Source organism: Tiliqua scincoides, chromosome 10 (assembly GCF_035046505.1).
Source record: "Tiliqua scincoides isolate rTilSci1 chromosome 10, rTilSci1.hap2, whole genome shotgun sequence".
NCBI classification, from domain to species: domain Eukaryota; kingdom Metazoa; phylum Chordata; class Lepidosauria; order Squamata; family Scincidae; genus Tiliqua; species Tiliqua scincoides.
The window spans coordinates 16,277,986-16,302,665 of NC_089830.1; the positions used below are offsets into that span (position 1 = coordinate 16,277,986).

Sequence of the window (24,680 nt, forward strand, 5' to 3'; positions counted from 1 at the left end):
CCAAATGAAAAAAGAGGAGGAGGGGAAAAATATCCCAGCTTGTTTCTCGGATGCACATCCCTGCCAGAGAGGCTTTTAACAGCCTCTGGGTTGGGCCACTGGGATGCTAGGAGAGTTCAAGGAGGAAGTATTAGTATTGAAAAGGGAATGTGGGGCTTTTGGTTTTGTTTGGTGAAACCCTCTGTGGCCTAAGGATGCAGGGATCAATTTACAGGAACGATTACAGTCCTATTTCTAAATAAACATATTTAAGGTGAACTGAAGAATTGTTATTCCAGCGGTGGTATAGCTGGAGGGGGGGCGGATCACTCAGGCTGGCAGTGAGGCGGGCAAGCAGCCCCTCCCTTTGGAGCCATTTCCTGCAGCTACGCCACTGTATTCCAGCACTTTTGTTGCAGGCTGGGGAAGGAGGTTTGGAATTCAAAGAATATGGGAGCCATAAGCATATTCACAGGAAGAGGAACAGGCTGCCAGGAATTTTCATCTCCATTTCATTTTTCTCATTCCTGAGAGATGGGTGTAAACCCTTCTCTGGGGATATAATAGAGTTTTAATCTGTTTATTGCCCAGGGGGCTGCAATGGCCAAGAACTGCAGTTGTCAATCCTTCTGTTCCCCAAAAGGACAGCACACAGATAGGAAGGATGATGCATTTTCCAGCAAGCTGAGGGTTGGAAACTGAAGTCTCTAACATAGACTTCATAAATATGGTCCTTGGGACTAGATGAAATGTGGCATGGGAGCCCTTAGACTGTAAACCCTGATGACATTTTTTGCCTAATGGACCTGGGGAGGTTGGAGTGGTGGTATAGCTGAGGAGGGGGCAGGGGGTACTGGGATCCTGAGCAGCACTCTGGGGGGGGGCGGCAGCAATCAGTTATGGATTGGAGCCGTTGTCTGCCACTGGGAGCACCGCTGTTCAGAGTGGCGCACAACCTCTCTGAGTGGTTCCAAGTGGGATAGGTTCTCCTGACACGCAGGTTGTGTGGCATGGTTGTCATGCCCTCCCTTCCAGCAGTTGTGCATCACTCTGATCGGCCACCCATATTTTTTTAAAGGAAAAAAAGAGGTTGACCACTCAGAGTAGTGCACAACTAGAAGAAGTCATTATGGTGATGTCATCATGTCACTGCAATTACTTCTTGAGACCGGGGCGGCATTGGAAGAGACGGCCTTGAGCGCAACAAGAGCCAGGTGTGCCACTAGAGTAGTGGACCTGTGGCATTCATGTGCGTGTCTAACTCTTTCTCCCACCCCATGGCTTCAATTCAAATTGTCCCTCCCAAAATTGCTATTAGCCATGAAGGGGAAACCTTGCAAGAACTTGTAACCTTTTCCTTCATGGCTGCTTTGAGTGGGAGCGGGAAGTGCAGTTTAAATTTGGGAATCTCTATAGGGGTCAAATATTTGCACCTGTCCTGACCCTGCAGCCCTGATTAAAGTGGCCCTCACTTTCCACAGCTCTTAGAAAAAGACAGTCATCGGAAGTAACCTGCACTGGTCTGAACCTTTGATGCTTTTGACTGAGACATACAAAATTATGCAGGGGATGGACTGAGTGGATAGGGAGATGCTCTTTACACTCTCACATAACACCAGAACCAGGGGACATCCACTAAAATTGAGTGTTAGGAGAGTTAGAACAGACAAGAGAAAATATTTCTTTACTCAGCGTGTGGTTGGTCTGTGGAACTCCTTGCCACAGGATGTGGTGACGGCATCTGGCCTGGATGCCTTTAAAAGGGGATTGGACAAGTTTCTGGAGGAAAAATCCATTACGGGTTACAAGCCATGATGTGTATGCACAACCTCCTGATTTTAGAAATGGGCTATGTTAGAATGCCAGATGCAAGGGAGGGCACCAGGATGAGGTCTCTTGTTATCCGGTGTGCTCCCTGGGGCATTTGGTGGGCTGCTGTAAGATACAGGAAGCTGGACTAGATGGGCCTATGGCCTGATCCAGTGGGGCTGTTCTTATGTTCTTATGACTACTGTACTTACTGCCCTGAATTTAGGGTTCAGAACTAGAATAATTTGGGGTTCAGGACTAGAATAATCCCCCAGGACTAGATGGCCTCCCTGACTGGCAGCAACAGTGAGCCTGGGGCCAATCACACCCCGTGCAAAGAATGGCACCTGGAAGTAGGTGGCAGTGATATCACCACCAACAGCTTCTGGATGCCTGTTTTTGTGCCAATTGGACCCATGGGTGGGTGGGAAAGCTGCCCAAAGCTCTGTTTGCAACATTCTGTTCACGATGCCTTGACATGGAAAACTACACACCGGAGTGTCAGCCACAGAGTGAGGTGGTGGCTGTGGGCATTCTGCTCATTGCCCGGTGCACCCCATCTCCAGCCATGGGCCTCATTCAATCAGCCAAATTACCCTAAAGCTGGCCCTGGGAATCAGCATCTGGACTGGGGACTACTGGAGCAAGCCTGGGGATTTTAGCAGGGCTTCCAAGAATTTCCAGCATTTCATGATGGGGGGGGGGGGGGAGGGAATCTCTCCAACAATAACTTGAGTCAGAGTTGGGAACTCTGCCCAAATTCCAGGTTGTGGTTCAAGCCTTTGCTTCAGTAGTTTAGAGCCTATCACTCTTCTCTCCTTCACACCTCCTCTTCCTCAACACTTTCTATTCCTTTTTTGAATCTAGGGGGTGAAAGGAGAAGCAGTTCATGTACTCTGTTGATGCTCTTTTATAAATCATTCCAAAAATATTGCTGAAGCATAGTATAGAAAAGTTCATAAAATGATCTCCACTATTTTTCCCTCCTGCTCTTTTAAATAAGGAGCCACATGGTGGCAGTCTATGCCAAGATTCCCCACACTTTTTCCTTGGATCTCTCAGATCAATTGACCTCCACTCCAGAACAGACGCCCTTGGAGACAACAGACACCCTTGGTGCTGTGTCTGACCTAGAACTCCACTCATATGTGATAGCTATTGAGACTTAGATGTTCTTTTCACAAGTATTGTGTGAATGTACAAGCCATTAACCCACTTACCTGCAAGGTTGGTGGAATCACGTAGAGGGGCTCTCAAGAGTTCTGCTGTCCTGAGTTTTGCCCAGAGTAGCAGCTTGATTCCATACAAGGCTTTTTCCAAAAGTGATCAAGTAATTCTCTGTTGTGGTCATTCTAGGTAGGAGAAAGTTATTGTTTTGATCACATTTCCACAAAATGCACAGTTCCAGAAGACCCTCAACAAACTGGCCCACCTCACCCCAGCAGTGCCTTTTCTAGTGGTTCTCTGCTGGTGTTGCATGTTTTTAGATTGTGAGTCCTTTTGGGACAGGGAGCCATTAGTTATTTGATTTTTTTCTGTAAACTGCTTTGTGAACTTTTTGTTGAAAAGCGGTATATAAATACTGTTGACGACAACAACAACAACAACTTTTCCAGGTGAACTTTTTTTCTCCAATTCAAATAGGCCCATGATGCCTTGCTGATATTAAGAAGATCTTGTGTTGGGTAATACCCAGATGGGAATCCCTAGTAAGACACTCTTGGAATTTGGAAAGAAAGTAGGATATGCAGGTAGAACCTTGGTATCTACTGATTTGACTTATTGATACTGAAGTCCACCTTTAAATGCCTTGAAACAAGGGAAAAAACACCAAAATCCAATTTCCTACCTTCACGCTGTTAAATAATAATAATTATTTCATTCCATTAGATTCACCCCAACTAGTGGCTGAATGCAGTATAGTGTCTATACCAATGCATTCTGGGATGACAACAGAGGAGTAAGAAACCAGGAAGTGGGTCTTTATACCTATTTTTCCACTGATTTGATATCCACTGATTTTTTTTTTTTTTAAATCCACTGGGGATTCCAGAATGGAATTATGCAGATGGAAAACATGTCAGCAAATCCAAGGTACAATTTAACCCAAAATATTATAGTTTGCTTTAAATCTGTTATTTTGGATTGTGTTGACGTCAGCTTGTAAACTGCGCTGAATTTTCCTGTGAGTGGAAAAAGGATGGATATACATTTTCACAAATAAAACATTGATTGCAACTGGGAAGCAATTAAGTACTTGCTCTCTCTATCATTGACATTAGTGGAATGTAAAGAGGCTAATTTTGGCTGGGTCATATCCTGAACACCCAACTATACAACTGGCCTTGCAGAGGAGGATCTGTCCAACTGCTGCAATTTGGCACCAGTGGAATCTGGGGTGTGGGGGGCAAGAATACTTAAAGAATCTTCCACGCTGAGATTTATTAAGGATCTATCCCACTGATATTCCTTCATAAACTTTTGCAGACTAGAGCCCACTTCATCAGATGCATGGCATATCTTCAGTTGTCAACTGTGAGGTCACAGGGGTCTGGAATGGTCAGTGACCATGATCAAGTAAAGTCCAGAGACGAGTCTCGCTGGCTTGTGTGAATTAAGGCTGCAACTTTAGGCCCATTTAACTTGGGAGTAAATCCCATTGAATACAGTAGGGTTTACTACCAGCATGTATCCCATTGAATACAGTAGGGTTTACTACAAGGTTATACTGCAGTGTACTTAGGCAGAACCAACAATTTCCAGTTGCAGCCCACATGAATAGATCCATACCTGTAAAGCAAGGAGCTAAGAGCTCAATCCTATGCATGTCTACTAAGTCCCATTATAGTCAATGGGACTTACTCTCAGGTAAGTGTGGTTAGGATTGTGGCCTATATGGGCATGGAATGTTTGAAATCCTGATGAGTGGAGCTGAAAATAGGGCAACTGCAGGCAGGATTCCTTGTACTTGTCATTGTCCCTGAGCCATTTAGAAGCCAACTTATTAGGCTGATTGGGTAGCCATATTGGAGCTTCCAGAAGACTTACCAGGCACTAAAGTGGGTATTGCAGATGGCAGATACCAACGGCACTGAAGTCAGTCTTTACCCCAACTGAGGCCTTGCTGAAGATTCGGCTGCAAAAGTCACCATCAGGGTTTACACCTACAATAAAGCATGAGCAAGTTTAATGATTTCCTTGGGCCTGCTGGGTGAATTTCTGCTGGCGAGGGCAACGGTTCATGCCATGATCTTTGGCCAGGGAAAGAAGGCAAAGTTCATGTCTGTTGGACATTGGTGGACTTTCCCCCTGCAGTCACAGCACTTTTCAGAGGCAACCTGTGGCACACTCCCTTGGGGCTTGAGTCATGGAATAGGAAAATTAGTCTCTCTCTCTCTCTCTCTCTCACACACACACACACACACACACACACACACACACACACACACACACACACACACACGGGGGGGGGAAACCCCTTTGTTTAGCACCATGTTCCTCAACTGGTGGGGTCATGGCCACAAAGGGATTGTGAAGCCTCATTTGGGGGGTTGCGGTAACCTTTCAAAGCCTATGCAAGAGAAGGCTTGGATCAATCCAATCATGGTAAGTGACTAGAGAGCGACTAAGATGATTACGGGGCTGGTGCACCTTCCTTATGAGGAAAGGCCACAGCGTTTGGGCCTCTTCAACTTAGAAAAGAGGCGCCTGAGGATTGAGACATACAAAATTATGCAGGGGATAGAGTGGATTATGGACAGAGTGGATAGAGAGATGCTCTTTACACTCTCATATAACACCAGAACCAGGGGACATCCGCTAAAATTGAGTGTTGGGAGAGTTAGAACAGACAAAAGAAAATATTTCTTTACTCTGCGTGTCGTTGGTCTGTGGAACTCCTTGCCACAGGATGTGGTGATGGCGTCTGGCCTGGACACCTTTAAAAGGGGATTGGAAAAGTTTCTGGAGGAAAAATCCATTACGGGTTACAAGCCATGATGTGTATGCGCAATTTTAGATTTTAGAAATGGGCTATGTCAGAATGCCAGATGCAAGGGAGGGCACCAGGATGAGGTCTCTTGTTACCTGGTGTGCTCCCTGGGGCATTTGGTGAGCCGCTGTGAGATACAGGAAGCTGGACTAGATGGGCCTATGGCCTGATCCAGTGGGGCTGTTCTTATGGTACTGCCTGCTCAAAACTGAACACTTGATATAATCCCACACAGCCACTTCTCAGTTTTGCCCAGCAGCTCCTAAGGATAGCTCTGCTAAATCTGCTACCTCACAGGGGGGTTCTGGTGAAGACATAAGAGATAGGGGGAAATGGGTTGGGCATAATGGGTCTTGAGAGCAGGGCTGGTGGTGGGTCTCCAGTCTCATATTTTTGGGGGGCTGTGGCATGAAAAGGTTTGAAGACCACTGGTTCAGCAGATAGAATGGAAACCAAGTTCTAAATCCCTGTGAAGTTCTCCATGATGCTGTCCCATCATAAAGATTATTACTGAATGAGAAAGTGGTCAATCCTTCAAGCATGTATGGGGGGCTTCAACCCTAAGGGGGGGGGAGAAGAGGTGTGCTAGTTCCACAGCCAAACTGTGCAAGGAGCATAGTAAAAAACTGCTTTTGGGGGGAGGGGTAATTGTGTGTAGGTGGCATCATGTGGCGATCCAGGTCATGCCACAGCTGGAGGAGAGGCAGAATGCAAGAGTAGGGTCTGTGCAGAAGTATTCAAGGCCTCTGTTCATCTCTAATCCAGAACAACTTGCTCCAGTAGATCTATCCATGGTACTGAGATTGTGCCCTGGTCTTGCCCATCTGCACTTGTCCAGTCTTGCCTTTGTGGGCCTCCGTTTATGGTATGGTCACAACACTCCCCCCCCCAGGGCTTGGTCACCCCATTCACTGGTGGTGAAATTGAGGGATCAGTTAATGCAGTGGTTCTCAAAGTTTTCAGCACTGGGACCCACTTAGCTTTATGAGACTTTTAAAAAGGGTGATCTAGAAAGAAATATTCTTATTTACAAGTAACTTTTTTTTTTTTTGCAAAAAAAACTCAATGAGGCAGTCTAATGAAGAGCCTCAAGGCTTGAGGGGCTTTGTTATATAACCCAGCCTTCACCTGCCCCATTATTGTCATTGATGAACTTTGAAAAAAAAAAAAACACACCAGAAAAAATGCTCAAACATATATCTCCCTATATTTACAGCAGCTTGCAAACTTCAGCTCAGCTCCTTGCAAACTGCAGAAGCTCTGCAGGGCAGTTAGCAGCTCTCAGATTTTTGAAAAGCTTTAGGGGTTGGGGCAGCTAGTTATCTGATCTTTCCATCATCCATGTTTTCACTGGAGGTTCTGAGGGACCCACCAGAAATTGGGTCTTGACATCTTAATTATGGTTCCATGGCTTCAACAAAAACGGGGAGATTTGTACTTACTGTGAATCCCCCTTCTCAGTGGTCTCCATGGCCGGGTCAGTGCTCCTTGGGTAGCTGCTGGAAGGCGCACTGATGCCACTGCAAAGCCGGGAACAGGAGGCAGTTTCAACCCACACTCATCTCCTAACCCCCCCTCCCACATCTAGCCAGAAAATCTCTGAATGGAATTTTGGGATTGGCCTTGATTATACACAGCAACCAAAACCCATGCAAACAGACAAAAAGAATCATTGATCCGCTTGGTTCAAAAACATTTTATTTCCTTTTTGTGTTTCGTTCCTTGATCACAAAAAAAAAAAAAACATCATCAAGTGCCTCAAGTTTAAAAACAAAACCCGGACCCCCCCCTTCCCACCACACACACACACACATACACCCACCCACCTGGGCCAAGTCAAACGTCACTGAAGTCCCACCAACTACCTTTAAATATTTGATTCCAAACAAACCAACCCACACAGCAGAACAGCGTTAAAGAGGGTTTCTGTTATAAATACAGTGCAATCATTATGTACAACTTTTACAACATTAAGACAAGACCAGCTGCATGGCTGGGCCCAACAAACAGTTTGGAAGGATTTTTGTTTTTAAAGACAGTTTGTATGAGAAAAAGTACTGAAAAAAAAATCAAGCTGGCTTCCCCTAACCTTCTGCAAGGCCATTGAATTAAGACTCAAAAGTTGAGGGGCAGTTCATTGTAGCACACTCAACCCGCAATAAAAAAATCTAACCTGGGAAGCGAGTTCAAAAACAAACTACAAAAGAGGAACACAGAGAAGTCATCATTCTACAACAAACTGACTTCCAAGCAGTTTTCGTAAACCACACACAGCCAAACTTTGATACGACTGAACGAACGGTGGCACCCTGAAGTCACAACTCGGTTTTCTACGCACAAAAGGAAAGAAGTTCACCGACACAAAAACTAAGACAGATCTGCTGAGAAAAAGCTTATTCTTGAAACTAGTACAAACACGTAGCCCTTAAGTGTCTGAAATCTTGCAAAAGGAATGGACGAAAGCCACACTGTGGTGTATTCAGCTCTGGACCCCTTTCCAATCCTCCATCAAGGTGCATGCACCAAAACAGGAGTTATGAATTTCTGTAGCAGGGTTCGCAACCAGTAGCCCAAGAGCTGAATCCAGCCTGGCTTAGGTCAGCCATCTGACCCTTTTAGCTAGCCACAGTGCCTGCCATTGTTCACTGTCTCTTTGAGCAGTGGTGGGAACCAGGGGAGGTAGGGGAAAGCAACACTTAAATGCAACACTAGGATGAGCTACTGCAGAAGGCACTGTGGTGCGCTTGACATGCATGAGGCATTGGCTACACCACAATCAACCTATACATGCTGCTTGGGGCCTGGCTGGAACTGCTGCCTATTACTCAACTCTCAAAAGGGCAGTTCATAATTTTGGGGATGGGTCTTGGCAGCCAGCCCAAACACTGAGGTAGCCAGAACCTTCCCCAAGGGATGGGAAGGTTCATCCTTGATCAGGTGCTCTGCCAAAACTCAGTTCAGGATCAGGGCCATTCCCTTGCTTGCCACTTTGCAGGGGATTTTCTCCCAGTCATGCTGCGCTTTTGAAGGGCTAGGGATGCCCAACATCCCTCTAGAACTTTAATCTAGACAGGTGGATCACCTTGGCAGTTCCAGGGCACTCCAAAATTCCTCTAAAGCAAAGCGCAGTGGTGAGGCTGGTGTTCCATGCCCTCCATAGCTCCAAGCTTGAATTACGAGGGCTGGAGCCTGTGCAACACTGGGGAGAATCTGTCATCTCTTCCTCAACTCTCAAGGTTGGGAGAAAAATGGGGGTTTAATTGTGTTTCCCAGAGGGGGATAGGACATTTGCCAATAATTTGAGATACTGCCAGGCAAATCATGTACTTCTAACTCAAAAGGTGTTCTCTGAATCCTGCATTGCAAGTGGCACAAGTTGGACACCAGAGTGCTTTCAGAATTGGAGCCATCAGATACATGCAATGATGATGAAAAAGTGGAGGTCATGAGTCATACCCTCCAGTTACATAGTTAGCAGCTGTTGCTGTTACCCTTCCCAGCTGGCAAAGCCTTCCCCTCACCACTCCTGAGGGGCAACTGGTAGGTAGGATGTTCTTGGGCATCAAGTGAAAATGCATTCCTATGGAATACAGTTCTTTAAAAAAAAAAGAACATAACTTTTTATAGATTTCAGGCCATATTGAGGAGGACACAAAAAGTAGCGCATTACACAAGCAGACAAATTCACGCTCTTATTGCCAGGATGGGGTGATGTCATTGTGACCACAATGCCTGTTTAATATTTGGTCTCTCTTTATGTCAGTCCTGCCTGTTCCACTCCCCTGTTCCACTTTGGTTTAGTGCTATCACACAGAGGTCTGGCTGTCACCGATGATTGTGATAGTACACTAAAGCAATAGCACAGCTGAGGCACGGGTCTATTCTAGACTGCAGATGAGGGCTCATGTGCCATGATTGTTCTCTTTCTGTTGGGTGTTTAGACAAAAATCCCTTGACATAGAAAGCCAGCATGTCAGGGGAGAAGCCAGGCTAGAACCCATCACCTTGAACTGCTGGTTTTCAAAGTAAAGGGATTTTTTGTTTGAATGGCCAACATACAAAGAACTACCTGCAGCCAAAAATGATACAGCCCAGTTGCAGGTTTATTGTCTCTGGACAGCTAGATTTAAAAAAATCAACCACGGGAGGAACTCTAATCTGGTGTAGAGATACAGGCTCAAACCCTGTAAAGAGCTGAACAGATAGATGCCCAAATTACTCATGTTCAGTGTCACATGGGGGAAAAAAAAGATAAGCACCAACTCAAGGAGAAGGAAAGATCATCTGCGTGGCAAGTTGATGGATTGGGTAGGCTGCATAGCTAATATCTCAGTTTCCTAAAAAGAGCTACCTAGCACAAGATGGCACTTGCAATGGCAGACCTCTAATTAAAAATACTCCTCCTTGTGCCTGCTTGCTTTGAAATAAACAAGGTTGCGAGAAAGGTAGTCAGAAGCTCCAGCGTCAGGCATCGTCCTTTAAAATAAAATGTGAGCAAACCTGGACGTCCCAGACCACAGTGCTGAATCCAGACCTTGGGGATGGGTGGGGTGGATAGCTGGGTACTGTTGCTTCTTGCAAACTGGACGTGATATTGGGTCTCAAACAGCTTAGAAAAAAATTGATGCAACAATCCCCCCCCCCCCTGAGATTATGTGCACTTGATCAGAGAGGGCTGGCACCACAACAAGGTGGACCTTTGTCCAGGTCTACACAAGATGGACCTGTACGTTGCAGAAGGCATGCACCCTTGCTGAAAGCCATATCCCCAGGTCTAGGGTTTCCCCATTTCTCTCCTTGGGAACGTCCAGTGAAAGTTGCTGCTTTTGGTTAAACATTGTCATGCTGCAAGTTTCTGACTTAGGATGTGGAGCAAGGAAGTCAAAGATGTCATGCAACATGGCAAACCTAATTCTGCTTTCCAGGAGAGCTTTCCAAATTGCACAGGACTCATCAGGAAAACTTCTGATCAACAGCAAAAGCTGCATATGCACCTACAGGAGGAGATTTTGGTCCAAATGCCAAACACCTCACCCTGTTTCATGGATCACACCCTGTTTCATGGATCATGGAGGGAAAGTGGGGATGAATCACTCTGGCTCAGTAATGCAGAGCGGAGTAGCCAATCCTGTTTGACCGCCAGAGATAAAATGAGCTCCTGTCTGATAATCAAGGCTACATTATTTGAGGGCAACATGAATAAGAGACGCTTGAAAACATCTGGATGCAACAGGGAAGTGAGGGACTGAAATGCCATCTTTTAGGAGCTCCAAGCTTTCCAAGTGTGGACAAGGCTCATCTAACGCCATGGAGAAGGAACCTATAGGAGATCATCATCTGGTGCAGCTAAACTTAGAATGCAGGCTGATGGCAAGGATTCCCACTTTGCTCAATAAGGAATGGGGTTGGTTGGTCAAACAAGCAGTGCCAACAATGAGACAAAATAAACCAGGGTGGTGATGCAAATTGGTTTATCTGCAGAGATTCAGCTGTGTTATTGCAACCCCAAAAGTGCAGTTGAGCACCTTCATACGGATCTTAGCAAGGGATGCAGACTGCCCATTCAAGACCGTAAACCTTTACCCCTACACAAAATAGTTCTACCTCATTTTGTTTCACTGAAGAAAAGCAAAGAGTCACTTGGTGGGTTCACATCAAGACACTGCAATTTCACCCCAGGGCTGGGAGTTGTGCCTTCCACCAGGGGATCCAAGCAAAGCCAGGGAGATTCTTGATGTGGATCCAGTCTCAGTAGCTTGTGAGGTGTGAGCTGGCTCTGCATCAAGCATCACTAAGATGTACTTCCAGCTCAGATATGCGAGGCCTCACAATGCCATGGGAGGAGTGTGTCTCCCACTAGGCACAAGTCCTCCGGCAGATGGACACATACTTTGTGGAGGGGGCAAGAAGCAGAATGCACCAACTGCCTTCCCCCCCCCGGCCATCTTCTGTTGCGAGACAGCGCACTGATTTTGGGTGCAAAAGGAATGGTGGCAAGTGCCCTAGATCAACCCTTTCTGCCCTAGGGGGAAATCAAAGAAAAGAAGCATGTGAGCAGCGCATGCCATGGATCCCTAGAAAAGTCCCAGCCACCTCAGGCTACTCTTAGCCTGCCACATGCACAGGAAATGGGATGGAAGAATAATCACCCAGCTCAGATCTGTCAGTTGAGTGTTGCTCGAAGGAGTCTAAAGAGGAAAGGGGGGATGAAGGTTTGACGTTCTTTGTTTTCCTCATTGTACCCAGGGGCAGGCAAAGTCCTTGAGAGTTTTGGGAATGGCTGGAATGGATAAGAAGCCCTTTTAAGTTGTCCTTTAAGAAGCCCTTTTAAGGACAACTGCTCAGGAGGCCTCCTTGATCACATTCTGCCAGGCAACATGCAAACAGACACTTAAAAACTAGTGTCTTGGAAGGTGGGGCGGAGGGGCGTATTGGCACCATAACTGGATCTTGATTCAGTTCTTCAAGAGGTCGCCCAGGTCATAGTCTTCAAATAAGTCACTGACACCTTCGCCTTCCTCCAGGCCCCAGAGATAGTCCTCTTGGTCGAGGGGAGGGGAGAAGCTGACAAAGGGACCTTCATCACCGTAGGATACAGAAGGGAGCTGGTCTTCGGTCTGCTGCAAGAGGTGCTGAGGCAGTTCCAAGAACCCATCCTCTCCCTCCATTAAGCAGCTCGGCGGCTCTGTCTTCACAGATTCAGCTGGGGAAAAACCAAGAGAAAAGCTACGGGTGAGCAGAACAGGGAAATTTGCTCAGCATGAGTCTGGATTGGCATCTCCTAGCACAGTGGTTCTCAAACTTTTTAGCACCAGGACGCACTTTTTAGAATGACAATCTGTTGGGAAGTGACGTCATTAACCTGGATGTGATGTCATCCCAGAAGTGACATAATCAAGCAGGAAAATTAACACTCCTTTACGACAAAATCTAATCAAATCATTTAAGTGAATTAAGTTTTAATTTTCAAAATTTAAAATAAAGAACCCTCCGAACCATCTCAAGCAGTTGCTGATCTGTTTGAAAAATAATTCCCAAACATCCCAAAGGCTGCAATCCTAGCCATACTTACCCAGGAGTAAGCCCAACTGACCATTGTTAAAAGCATATACATAGTAGCCTTTTCAAAGAACATAGCTGTAACGTTTCCCCAAATGCACATACCATGTTAGCATCAAGTCTAATATATTTTTAAAAAAGACATTGAAATGAATGGGGACCCACCTGAAATTGGTTCATGACCCACTAGGGGGTTCCCAACCCACTGTCTGAGAAACACTGTCATAGAATAAGGCTCCCTTTTCCACCTAGAGAGAAACCTTGGAAACAGGGCACCTGTAGGGCCACTTGACCCTGTACAAGCCTGTCCAGTGGCCAAAATCAGGGGGTCCACACATTAGGGTTAGCCTCAGCGGCCTGCAAATGAGTTGTGGTTGCCAGGACTCTGCAATCCCTGTCCTTCCCCTGAGAAGGCGATTGTGTTTGACCTCTGACTTTGTACTACAGTTCTGTGGCTCCCCTCCCCACTTCCAAGCTTAAAGATGCCCCGTCTCCCTGGAAGATAGGTAATCTTTCTTTTCAGCAAGTTCAAACTTTTAAATATCTGGGGATTACCTTTCACTGGGATTACCACAGGGAACCATTTAGTTATTTGATTTTTCTCTGTAAACCGCTTTGTGAACGTTCAGTTGAAAAGCGGTATATAAATACTGTTAATTAATTAATTAACTGGGATTACCAGCACAGCTGGCTCCCTCACAGGAGATCTGTTATCTCTTTATCATCACTACACTTAAATGCGATTGCCCGCTGTCACTACTCTAGCAGCAACCAGTATGTCCTTGCTACTCTCCATATATTTAAAACTAAAATCCTTTCCCAATTGTTGTCTGGTGTCCCTATTTGGATAGAGGCCGCGAATCATGATTTGGATAAAGTTGCAGCCTCTTTCCTTAGACGAATTCTGGGGCTCCCCAATTCAATTAGATTATCCACCCTCATGCTTGAATTAGGGATCCACCTTCCTTCCACCATCGCGTGGTCCCTTACTTTCAAATTTTGGCTTCGCTTACATTTAAACACTCACTCTGAGTCCCTTTTAAAAGACCTATTAAAGGACTAATTTCTCTCCAAGTGGTTCCAACTTTTTGATCTCAAGCTTTTATCTTTGGATTTGTCCCCCGAATTTCTCCATTCTTGTTGGCATCCTTCAGTCTCGGAAGACTATGGTATCGCGCTCTGAATAGTGTTCTGGAACAGAGTGTCCTCTCCAGTGCGCGAAGCCTGGGTAAAGTAGATATGGAGGATAGACTGTTTCCCATGCAGCAAATCCCCCCTTTCCACGTCGCTGAAATGGTCCAATGGAAAGGCAGAGGCCAATACGGTTGGTTCCAGCGGCGTCACAGGAGTTGCCAGAACGTGACTGTGTTCAGCCATGAACTGCCTCAGGGACTCCGGCTCCGGATTTTGCCTCGAGGTTGACTCCTGAAGCCTTTTCCACAACTGGATGTAGCCACAAGGCAGTGGAGGTTTGGGATCAGAGCTTTCCTTCTCTCAGATGAGCTGCCTTCCCAGGCTGAGGAGTCCCATCTACCCGGTGGCTGTTCAGTCGCCTCTTACGACAAGTACAGCCAAACTGAGGGCCTATTCTTATCCCCAGCCCTGAGGGGAATCTCCCTGAGGGGAATCTCAGGGGAATCTCCATAGGGCCCATTCAATCATTAAATCCAAACTTTGGAAATCTGAATCCAATCAATTCTTTTCCAATCTTAATCCTATCTATTCCCCTCAGTTTTTTGGCCTTCTCCCCTCACTCGGCCACCCTTTTAACTATTTTAGTAAGTTAATTAACCCTTTTAAAAGGAGAGCGTTTATGCTCGCGAGATTTAACATCTTCCCATCAGCTGTTCACTCTGGCAGATTCTCCAAGATCCCACATGATTGCAGATTATGCCCTTTCTGTTCTCTAGAACCGGACACAGTGGCTCACATACTACTTCGTTGTCCAGCCCAACAAGCCCTCCGAGACACATATCTGAACCCTTTCCTGTCTTCTTTCTCTGGTTTCTCCACTGAACCTTTACTTGTCCTTTTAAGTGACAGCTCTGTAGCTATCGCTAATGCTGTAGCAGATTCTTTCAGCTGTTTCCAAGATAAAATTCCCTCCTGACATTATATTTTTTCCTTGTTTCTCTCCTTTCTTCCCTCATTAGTTCCTTGCTGTGATTTTTTCTTTGGTAACAAAGCCACTGTGTTGCCTCTTGTTATTACTGTTATTAACTGTTTTTAATGCCAATAAAGGTTTATGGATGGAAGCTCAAAGATGACCACAACGAAGAGCTTCATGGCACTGCCCAAGTGAGCCAAGCCATTGGTTATGGCCCTGCCTCATCACAACTCAAGGCTCATGCAGTCAACCCCTGGAATCTCAAAGGTAGAGAGGAGAGTGGGAGAGGAGGCTGTTCCCCCTCCCCCATCACTCTCTGCTTTCAAGGGGCCTGGCAGTGACTAGATATGTAGTGTGAAAAATGAGCATCAGTTTCTCTCTTAACTCTGGAGCTGGGGAGCAGACAAAGACAATCCCCACTGTTGCACAGGTAACCCAAGCCACTTGGAGCCTCTCAGGAGGAGAGACCCGCTACAGAGATGTTTCCTGCTCTCCAAACCTCTCTAAAATTTGGGGGAGGGGGAAGGCTGGGGCTTGGTGTGTTCACCAGAAGGCAGTCAGCCCAACACTACCACCCCTACCCTAAAAAGGTGCTAGAACAGCAGTTCCCAACTTGTGGGTCTGTGGCCCACAACCCAATTTTGGGTGAGTCGTGAAAACAACAAGGTAGATTAGACTATGTGCATCAAGGGTTAAACAACCTGCTACTGGGGGGGGGGACACTGCTGCCCAAACACCATTAAGCTAGAAGAGGTTTGTCTAGATGCTGAGAAGTTTGGGATCCACTGTGCTAGAGTATTTAGCCAAAACAGATCCAGTGCTTTACCTTTAACCATTGGGGGGTTGGAGCTGTGCCTACTCTCCTGGTGTGTCAAGGCTGGGATGCTGCTGTCCTTTGCAGGGCTCTCTTCCAGGATTTCCTCTGGGCACAGGTACACCTCAATGGGGCCATTACTGCTTTTCAGGTGGAGCTGAACATTCTCCTGGCCAAAAAAAGAGAAGGTATAAGACATTGTTGGCCCATCCACGTGGCCAGCTGAGGCTGTTACCTCAGGTGGTGAGTGGACGGACAGCACCTTCCTCTTTGTCTTCCCTGCTTCCACTGATCCTCCTCTTCTTCCTGTTCCCTGGATTTGAAAAGGAGGAGGAAAACAGAGTGCAAGAGGATGCACACTGTTGGGTTTGGCAAGAGGATGTACAAGAGGGTTGGCCTCCCTCTCTCCCTTTTGCATCCAGATCTACATACAGCTGGACCTCAGTTATCTGCAGGGGATGTGTTCCTGCCCCTCCCAACCTTTAGAGATACTGAAATCTGCGGGAAAACAAATCAGTCTAGTCCAGGGGCATCCAAAGTTTTTGGCTGGAGGGCCACATCATCTCTCCGACATTGTGTCGGGGGCCGGGGGGAAAAAAGAATTAATTTACATTTAAAATTTGAATAAGTTTACATACGTTTACATAAATGAATATATTAAAGATGAACTTATATGAACGAATGAAGGTCTTGTAATAGTTCAAGGCCTATAAAAGGCCTTGCACAAAGCAAGGCTGGCCTTTCCTTTGCTGCTGCTACTGCATCACAGACGTGAAACAACAAGCAGTGGAGGGATCCCACAGCTCACACAAGAGGTCAAACAGTCACTCTCACGCTGAAAGCAGTTGCATTGGGCCAGTTCGGGCTCCGGCAAATCTCTGGAGGGTCAGAGACTCATTGGAGACTGGGGACTCCTTAAGGGCCGCATTGAGAGGCCTCGAGGGCTGCAAGTGGCCCCAGGGCCAGGGTTTGGGCACCCCTGGTCTAATCCATTGGACCTCTGGATGCATCCAAAAATGTTCTCTGGTCGTTGTCCGGAGGTGTTTTGAGGCCCACAGAGGCCTCGATGTGCCTCGGAAAGGTCTCCAGAGGTGCTCAAAGGGCACTTCTGGTTTTCGTAAAAACAAGCAGTGCTTCTAGCACCTTCAAGTGCCTTTCCGAGGCCCACAGAGGCCTCAGTGAGCCTCGGAACATTTCCAATCGCGTCAGGGAGCTCAGGTTGTAAGCCACTTTGAAAAAAACGTGGGACAAATCTTTAAAATATAATCATAAGGCTGCAGCACAGCCTGTCCACACCCTTCAAAGCCTATTGCACCCCAACAAGGGCTCAGTTCTTGTTTTTACTGACTTCTTTGGACTACAAATGAGGGGTCAGCACCAGAGGCATGTACAGAAAGCTACTGAGCAGTAGCAGGCCACACAACTTAGACTGGTCATATGTGTTCGTTCAACGGCCTTAGTTGTTCGGTCGACCGCTGCATCCACATCACTATGGGAATGGCTGGCGAAAATCAGAACTGGCAAAAAGCAGAACATAAATGCTGTTACCCTGCACATGCCTGATCTTGTCTGATCTCGGAAGCTAAGCAGGGTCAGGCCTGGTTAGTACTTGGATGGGAGACCGCCTGGGAATACCAGGTGCTGTAGGCTTATACCATAGTCTTTCGAGACTGAAGGTTGCCAACCAAATGTGGGGGGGGGGGGGAGGAGAGAGAGAGAAGAGATGGAGGCAGCAAAATCCTATCTAACCACTGGGCAGCGTTGCTCACCTCACAAATGTCTGGCACTTCCAATCGGGTTTCCGGTGGGGCTCGGACCACAATCACAGTCTGTTCGTTGAAGTTGCTGATGGCACGAATATCCTGATACGTGACATAAGCTAGCGTAGATGGGTGGAAGTTAAAGGAAATGCCAGAGTCTGATGAGATTCACTTCCAAGGAACTGGAAACAGGACTAACCGCCCTCCCACTACTTCCCCAGTACTTTATCCCAAAAGAAGGGCGTTAATAGCATCTAGCTGCCCAGTTTCTGATCTCTTATCTGCCCCACAACGAATTATTTTTGTTGGAGATCCTTCACATGAGCAATTTCCCTCCCCTCCGCAGTATGAAGTGGTGCAGTCCAGTCGAGGCTGTACCACAAGGGGTACACCTGGGCACATCAGCCAGCTTTCAGGTCTCCCACCCAACCTAAGCCTCAACGTCCCAGGTCTCAAAAGGATATAGCTGGTTTGTTTCATCATCTGTCAGGTGCTTTAACTGCAGCGTACACTCCTGGATGAACTTGTCCAGCACCCTCTCGGTCTTGGAGAGCTCCGTCAGTTCTTGCCGCAACGACTGCTGCTTTGCCGTCACTGAGGAGTCCTCAAAAATCCCGGTCCCCCTGGGAGGCAAGCGCGGGAGATCAGTGGCGTTACCAGACGCACACAGATTCCCATTCACTATCTACGGACACCCTTTGGATAAACCGCTCTGGCCCTGTGCATTAAAACATCCATCACTTACAACCACTGGATGTTGTTTTTTGACTTCTTGCGAATGAGCTGAATCCCCTCCAGGACATTGGTAATGTCATAGATGCGCCTCTTCTGGACGTCAAGCACTTCGGCAGCCCGGTTCAGGTCCAGCACCCCATCTTCCGACTCGCTGAGGAGGTGAATAAACTTCTTGGTGAGCAGGCCAAGAGATGTATCATAGCGGGTCTTCTCTCCAGGCGATTTGGGAGCTAGGATGAAGAGAAGGAAATTAGTAAAAGTGCCTGAGAGCAAAAGGAGAGCAGGCCTCTCGTAGAACTAAAGGTAAATTTTAAAAAAAGGTCAAGGTTTCCCCTGCACAGTTGCGTTCGCCTCTAGAGGGCAGTGCTCATCTCTATCTCAGAGCCGAGCGAGCCAGTGTTGTCTGAAGACATCTTCCGAGGTCATGTGGCCAGCATGACTGAACACCAAAGTGCATGGAACACTGTTACCTTCCCACCAAAGTGGTACCTATTTATCTGCTTGCATTTACGTGCTTTTGAACTGCTAAGTTGGCAGGAGCTGAGGCAAGTAACAGCTCTGAGGCAGCACCGGGGTCTCAAACTCCTGGGCTGCCAACCTTCCAGCTGACAGTCCAGTGTCTTTAACCACTCAGCCACCACACCTCTCTCATATACCTAGGGTGATCCTATTCTGCAATTCAGCAGCAGAGAAATTAGGTTCAGTTGGAGTTCAGAGTTTCTAGCCCTCAATTGCAGCAAACCCCTCATCAGCAACTAGGTTTGCCGAAGGGCCACTTTGAGAAGGAGGTAGAGCAGTGTTTCTCAAACATTTTAGCACTAGGACCCACTTTTTAGAATGTCAGGACCCACATAAGAAGAGTCCAGCCGGACAGGCCCAGGGCCCATCCCGTCCAGCCTCCCTTATCTCACAGTGGCCAAACAGATGCCCCAGGGAGCACACACAAGATACCCACTAGAAGGGATTTCATGGCTGGAAGTGACATAATGAAACAGGAACATTTTTAACACGCCCCCTTACGACAAAATCAATTATTTTTAAATAAGTTTAAAAATTTATTTAAAATAAAGAAGAACCCTCCCAAGCAGTTGCTGATCTGTTTTTTAAAAATTCCCCAAACATCGCAAAGGTTGCAGTCCTATCCACACTTACCTGGGAGTAAACCCCATTGACTGTCATTGTTAAAAGCATATACAAAGTTGCCTGTTAAAGGGGGTGATCTGTAACATTTCCCCAAATGCAGTCAAATACCATGGTATGCGAGTCTAATACCAAGTCTAATGTATTAAAAAATACACTTTGAAATGAATGGGGACCCACCTGAAATTGGCTCGTGACCCACCTAGTGGGTACTGACCCACAGTTTGAGAAACGCTGAACTAGGGTCTTCCTCTTCTGCGATTCAGCAGAGCAAAAGTTACGCTCAGTTGGCGTCTATAGTTACTAGCTCTCAAATGCTGCAAAGACCTCATCCGTAACTAGGCTTACTGAAGGGCCAACTTTGAGAAGGAGGAAGAGGGTTGTGAGAGATAAGCTCCAATAGCTTGCAAATACGATCAATGCTCTCTCTTTCTCTCCACAACTTCATCTAGATTGACAACTGGACTGGGGGGCAGAAACAGTGCTCCTCAGGAGGCCAAGCATGGCCCAAGGATCACCCTTTGCCAATCCGTAGAGTGGCAGACCACATGAGTTGCAAGCAGAAGGTCTCAGGTTCAAATCACTGGCATGTCCAGTTGAGGCTGGGAAACACCAATATCGGAAACCCCGGAGAGCTCCTGCCAATCAGTACAGGCAACTGATCTAGATCAGCCATGGTGTGACTCCATGTGGCAGTGCCCCATTTTCATGTCTGTACAATCAAATCCATCCAGTCCAAAATTCTTCTCTCCTAAACCATTAAGCCCTGTGGCAGTTGCAAATTGTGATGTGCACCGCCTTCTAGTGGCCGATAGTTTTCCTGCAATTCCTACTTTTGTCAACACATCTCTCCTTACAATGACACAGGACACGAGAACCTGGATCAGGCCAAAAGCCCATCTAGTGCAGCTTCCTGCATCTCCCAGTGGTCCACCAGATGCCTCAGAGAGCACACAGTAGGCAACAAGAGGCCTACATCCTGGTGCCACTCCCTTGCACCTGGCATTCTGAAGTCGTCTACTTCTAAAACCATGAGATGGCATATACGCACCATGACTTGTCACCTGTGATGAACCTTTCCTCCATCAATCTGTCCAATCCCCTTTTCAAGGCATCCAGGCCAATGCCACCACCACATCATGTGGCACGGAGTTCCACAGACTGATTTTGTGGTCCGCAGGGCCACAAAATGACCACAGGGTGTGTGGTCATTACACATCGCTCAATGACCCCCAGAGAAGGGGCAAATTAAAACATTTACTTTTTACTATGAGATAATTAAACATGTGTTCGAAGATGCTCTCACTGGTCTTGTGGCCTGCAGCCTGATCTAGCAGAGCACATTCAGCCACTAAAAACTGTAGGAAGCAGTAAATAGGAGGTCATGTTTGCACAACAACTTTAAGCAGGTACAGGTAGAGCCCGTTTATCCACGTTACTTCCGTTCTGTGACTCCGCACGATTAACAAAAAACACGTTGTGCTAAATTCCATAGAGTTACGCAAATACGCTGCAGCCTGACACTTGGGGCTGGAAGGAAACTAAGGCAGCTGTTATCAATCCCCTCCCCTCCCCTCCACTCCACTCCTTCGCCTCCCCCACTTTCCGCTTCTTTCACAGGTGGGATGCTGAGCTTTTAAGAGTCCAGTCCTATGTGTTTTGACTCAGAAGTAAGCCCCATTGTAGTCATTGGACTTACTCCCAGGAAAGTGTGGAGAGGATTGTAGCCTAAATCTCATGCTTCGCTTGCTGGGAAGACTTGTTTCCGTAGGCTGGAGCATGGAGAGCCTGCACCAGCTCAGCGGGGGGGGGGGGGAATTCGGCAGTCCCCTCTGTTGCTACCGCACCTGCCCGTGTGTGTGTGTGTGTGTGTGTGTGTGTGTGTGTGAGAGAGAGAGAGAGAGAGAGAGAGAGAGAGTGTGTGTGTGTGCGTGTGTGTGAGAGAGAGAGAGTGTGAGAGAGAGAGTGCGCACACTCCACTTTGCAGCATGTGCTCTGGCTACAGAGGTTTTCCACCCCCCCTTCCCCGACTCAGGGGCTCCAAGAGTGTTACTGTTCCTTCGCAAGGGGAACCTCTTCCAGGGCTCCAGGGCTATTCCCTGCCTGGGCACAGTGGAGCCTTTTTGCAGTGTTTTGGGCTGCCTGGAAATGGATCGAGAGGACAGTGCAGGGCAAAGGAGGCAAAGGTGTGTGTGACTTTCAGTTTTCCCTCACCCCATTTGTGATGAATAAATCCGTGGATAAATAGGTTGCACCTGTACCATAAACCAGCATGTCAGTAGCAGTTCCCCTAAACACAATGAACTGCAGTGGCCAAACTCCCTTCTCCCATTTTTGCCCCCTATCAGCTTTCCTCTCCCAGTTATCCTCCCACCAGAAACCAGAATATGGAAAAGATGAGCAAGAAAAGAGATGCAAACTCAGTTGAAGATTCTCTGCTAATGGTTGTCAGATAGTACTGCTTCTTGGCCCTTTAGGGTGGACTACGGATGAACTAAGAAACCATCTTAGTGGTGGGCCATTGTGAGATACAGGAAGATAGTTGGGCTTTTGGTCTGATCCAGCCAGGACTGATGTTCGCCTGGACTTCTGGATAGGTTATTTGCCCTGTTGACACTCACAAAGCTGCAGGGAAGTATTGTAACAGAACAGGTACAGTAGGCGGGAATGCTGCCTGGTACAGATAACCTGGAAATTAACATTGGGTCAATGAAAATGGACCCTCTGTACCCTCGTGATGGCAAAGACTCATAGGACTTCATTGGAAGGAATCATTGCATAAATGATTCCAGAATCATTGCATAAATATGATGAGAACTGCCACTTCTTGCTCTTTTCATTGTGACCCATATGGGTGTCTGTTCGCTAGCCTCTTGGTCATTTTTCAACCATGTCTGTACAGGTACACCTCACAGAGCAGACAATAGACCTTACAACCTGTACCTGCACTGTACATGGGAATTAGCACAAGACCTTCTAGTGCTCACACCACAGAAAACAAGTCTTACACAAAAATGTCAGGATTCCAGAATAGTCTGGATTTCAGATGCCCGGATAAGAGGTAACCTACCTGTATTTGAGATTATCTGGAGGCAATTCCTCAACAAAACAGTTTAAGCTTCTTGAAGCACGTAGATACAGTCAGTTCTCTTTATATGCAAATTTGCTATCTGTGAATCCGCTTATCTGCAAGGGGCAGAATTCAGGCCTTTTCAAACTGGGGCATCCTGACGCCCCAGCCTGTGGGCCCTGGCCTGTTCCCCCTTAAGGGGCGGGGCAGCCTGGAGGCAGGGAGGAGGCAGCGGTGATTGCTCCACTATCACTTCTGAAGCTGCTGGGAGCCCTGCAGAAGGTTGTGCAGGGCTCCCCACACCTCCGGGAGGCTGCTTTACCTTTAAACCCCCCCCCCCCCGCAAGAACGTAGAACAGCTCAAACTCTCCCTGAGAGTTTGAAAACTGCTGGGCAGAATTGCTACCATCTCTTGTTACCTGCACCTCTGTTCTCATTACCTGCTATGCAGAGACCTTCAGAATGGTGTCTGTGACCAGCTCAGACCTTTTTAACATGCTTCTGCTGATTATTTTAAAGGGGTTTTCACTGGTTGTTGGGAGACATTCTGAAGATCCCTGCAGCATTCAGAGATATTCTGGCACTTCCTGCTGTACTCTGCTGGCTTCCCGAAGGTCTCTGCTGGATTATTCTGATGGTACCCCTTCCCTTCCTAGGGTATTCCTTGTACCTAACCTCACTGATCCCATAGGAACAATTGTTCATTATCTGCAAATTCAATATCCACTACTCTAGGATCTGAACCCTAGCAGATAATGAAAACAGACTGTAAACAGACTCAATATTTGAGACCAGTGATTCCCAGCCTGTGGGTTGGGACCCACTGGTGGTTCACAATCTGTTTTTTGATGGGTCATGAAGCAGAGTTTCCACTGTAAAGATCAGATAACTATTTGCCTCAAGTCCTGAGGCTATTCAAAAATCAGAGAGCTGCTAATTGACCTGTAAAGAGCTGAACTCCTTCGGTTTGCAAGGAGCTGAGCCCCTGCAGCATGTGTAAAAAAAGAAAGAGATAAATGTTTGAGCATCTTTTTTCCTGGTTATTATTACTTATAAATAAATAAATAAATAAATATACTATTTCTTTCTACAGCAGTTATCTTTTTTTAAGTCTCGTCAACACAGATGGGTTCTAATAGAATGCGTCCTGCTGCGAAAAAGTTTGAGAAGCACTTTTTACGACAGCTGATATACTTTTTTTTTTTGGCAACTGGCAAGTGAAGGATGATCACATCTGTATATACCTTTTCCCCTTTTGTATAAAGCAAAGCATTAAAGAAAGGGAGGAATGCTGCCCAATGCCCACTCTGGTCCATTGCCTCTGTGTTAGATATAAATCCAAAACCTTTGCCGTGCTCTGTGCAGCGGGGGACTTCTGGTTTCATTTAATCTCGTGCTGTCGCTTTAAATGACACTGGAAGTTCCAGGCTTCCAGGTTCACAGCAGTGCATGAAGAGCACACTAAGGAGGGGAATGCTCTGCTTGTTGCTCAACTGAGCAGGAAGCATGTCATTGCGGCTCGCACTGGCAGCAGGTTGAAGGGAGGTGGTGGCAACCCCTTGCAAACTGCAGCTAAAGCAACCCGTTTTGAGTGGCTTCATGGATGGGCTGGCACTGTGTACAGGTCTGGATACTCCTGCCACGTTCAGGACGTTACTTGCTTGGGTTACTAAGGACCAACAACTTGTGAACTGGGATGGAGTGCTTTGTTGACCCACAAGAAAAGGTGGAAAGAGAAAGAAAGGACAGAGATGGAACAGCCAGATGGTGGCTGTAGCATATATCGGTACTGGACTTGCTGATCTATGACAGTCACGTGTACATTAAAAAAAGAAAGAGGCTCACAGTGTCATGCATGCACTTTGAACTCTCACTGCTCGTGTGCTTATGCATGCTCTTTGAACTCTCTCAATGCTCATCTCTGCCTCTATGAGGGCTGGAAACTTGAAAACAAAACACAACTCAGTTGTTAATTTTTTTAAAAAAATGCTCCCCCACTTGCCCCGATTCAGAATCTTTCTGGTTCAACTTACTTTTCGGACTAGGGATGTGAGGAAGTGTCCTACCCTTGCCCTTTGGTGTCCGGAACTCTGGGGTGCACTGCTGGCCGGTCCCTTCAAGATCTAGCTTCCTTTTAGCCTAGAAAGGAGAGAGGGAGAGAGAGACTCTATCATGATTAAGTTACAGACATTACACTCACAGAAAAAAAAGAACAG

The 24,680-nt window shown here is 46.8% G+C and overlaps 1 protein-coding gene across 1 annotated transcript in view; it reads right to left on the minus strand.

Annotated features, from left to right (window-relative positions):
• Positions 1-10,786: 10,786 nt before the first annotated feature.
• Positions 10,787-24,680, minus strand: part of E2F2 (E2F transcription factor 2) — a 45,102-nt gene continuing 31,208 nt past the window's right edge. The window contains exons 2-7 of the mRNA XM_066638552.1: positions 24,498-24,603; positions 18,265-18,484; positions 17,984-18,142; positions 17,529-17,643; positions 15,772-15,928; positions 10,787-12,482 (exon numbers count right to left, since the gene is read on the minus strand). Of these exons, the coding sequence (XP_066494649.1) occupies positions 12,235-12,482; positions 15,772-15,928; positions 17,529-17,643; positions 17,984-18,142; positions 18,265-18,484; positions 24,498-24,603 (1,005 nt within the window). The 3' untranslated portion in view covers positions 10,787-12,234. The remainder of the gene's footprint in view (positions 12,483-15,771; positions 15,929-17,528; positions 17,644-17,983; positions 18,143-18,264; positions 18,485-24,497; positions 24,604-24,680) is intronic.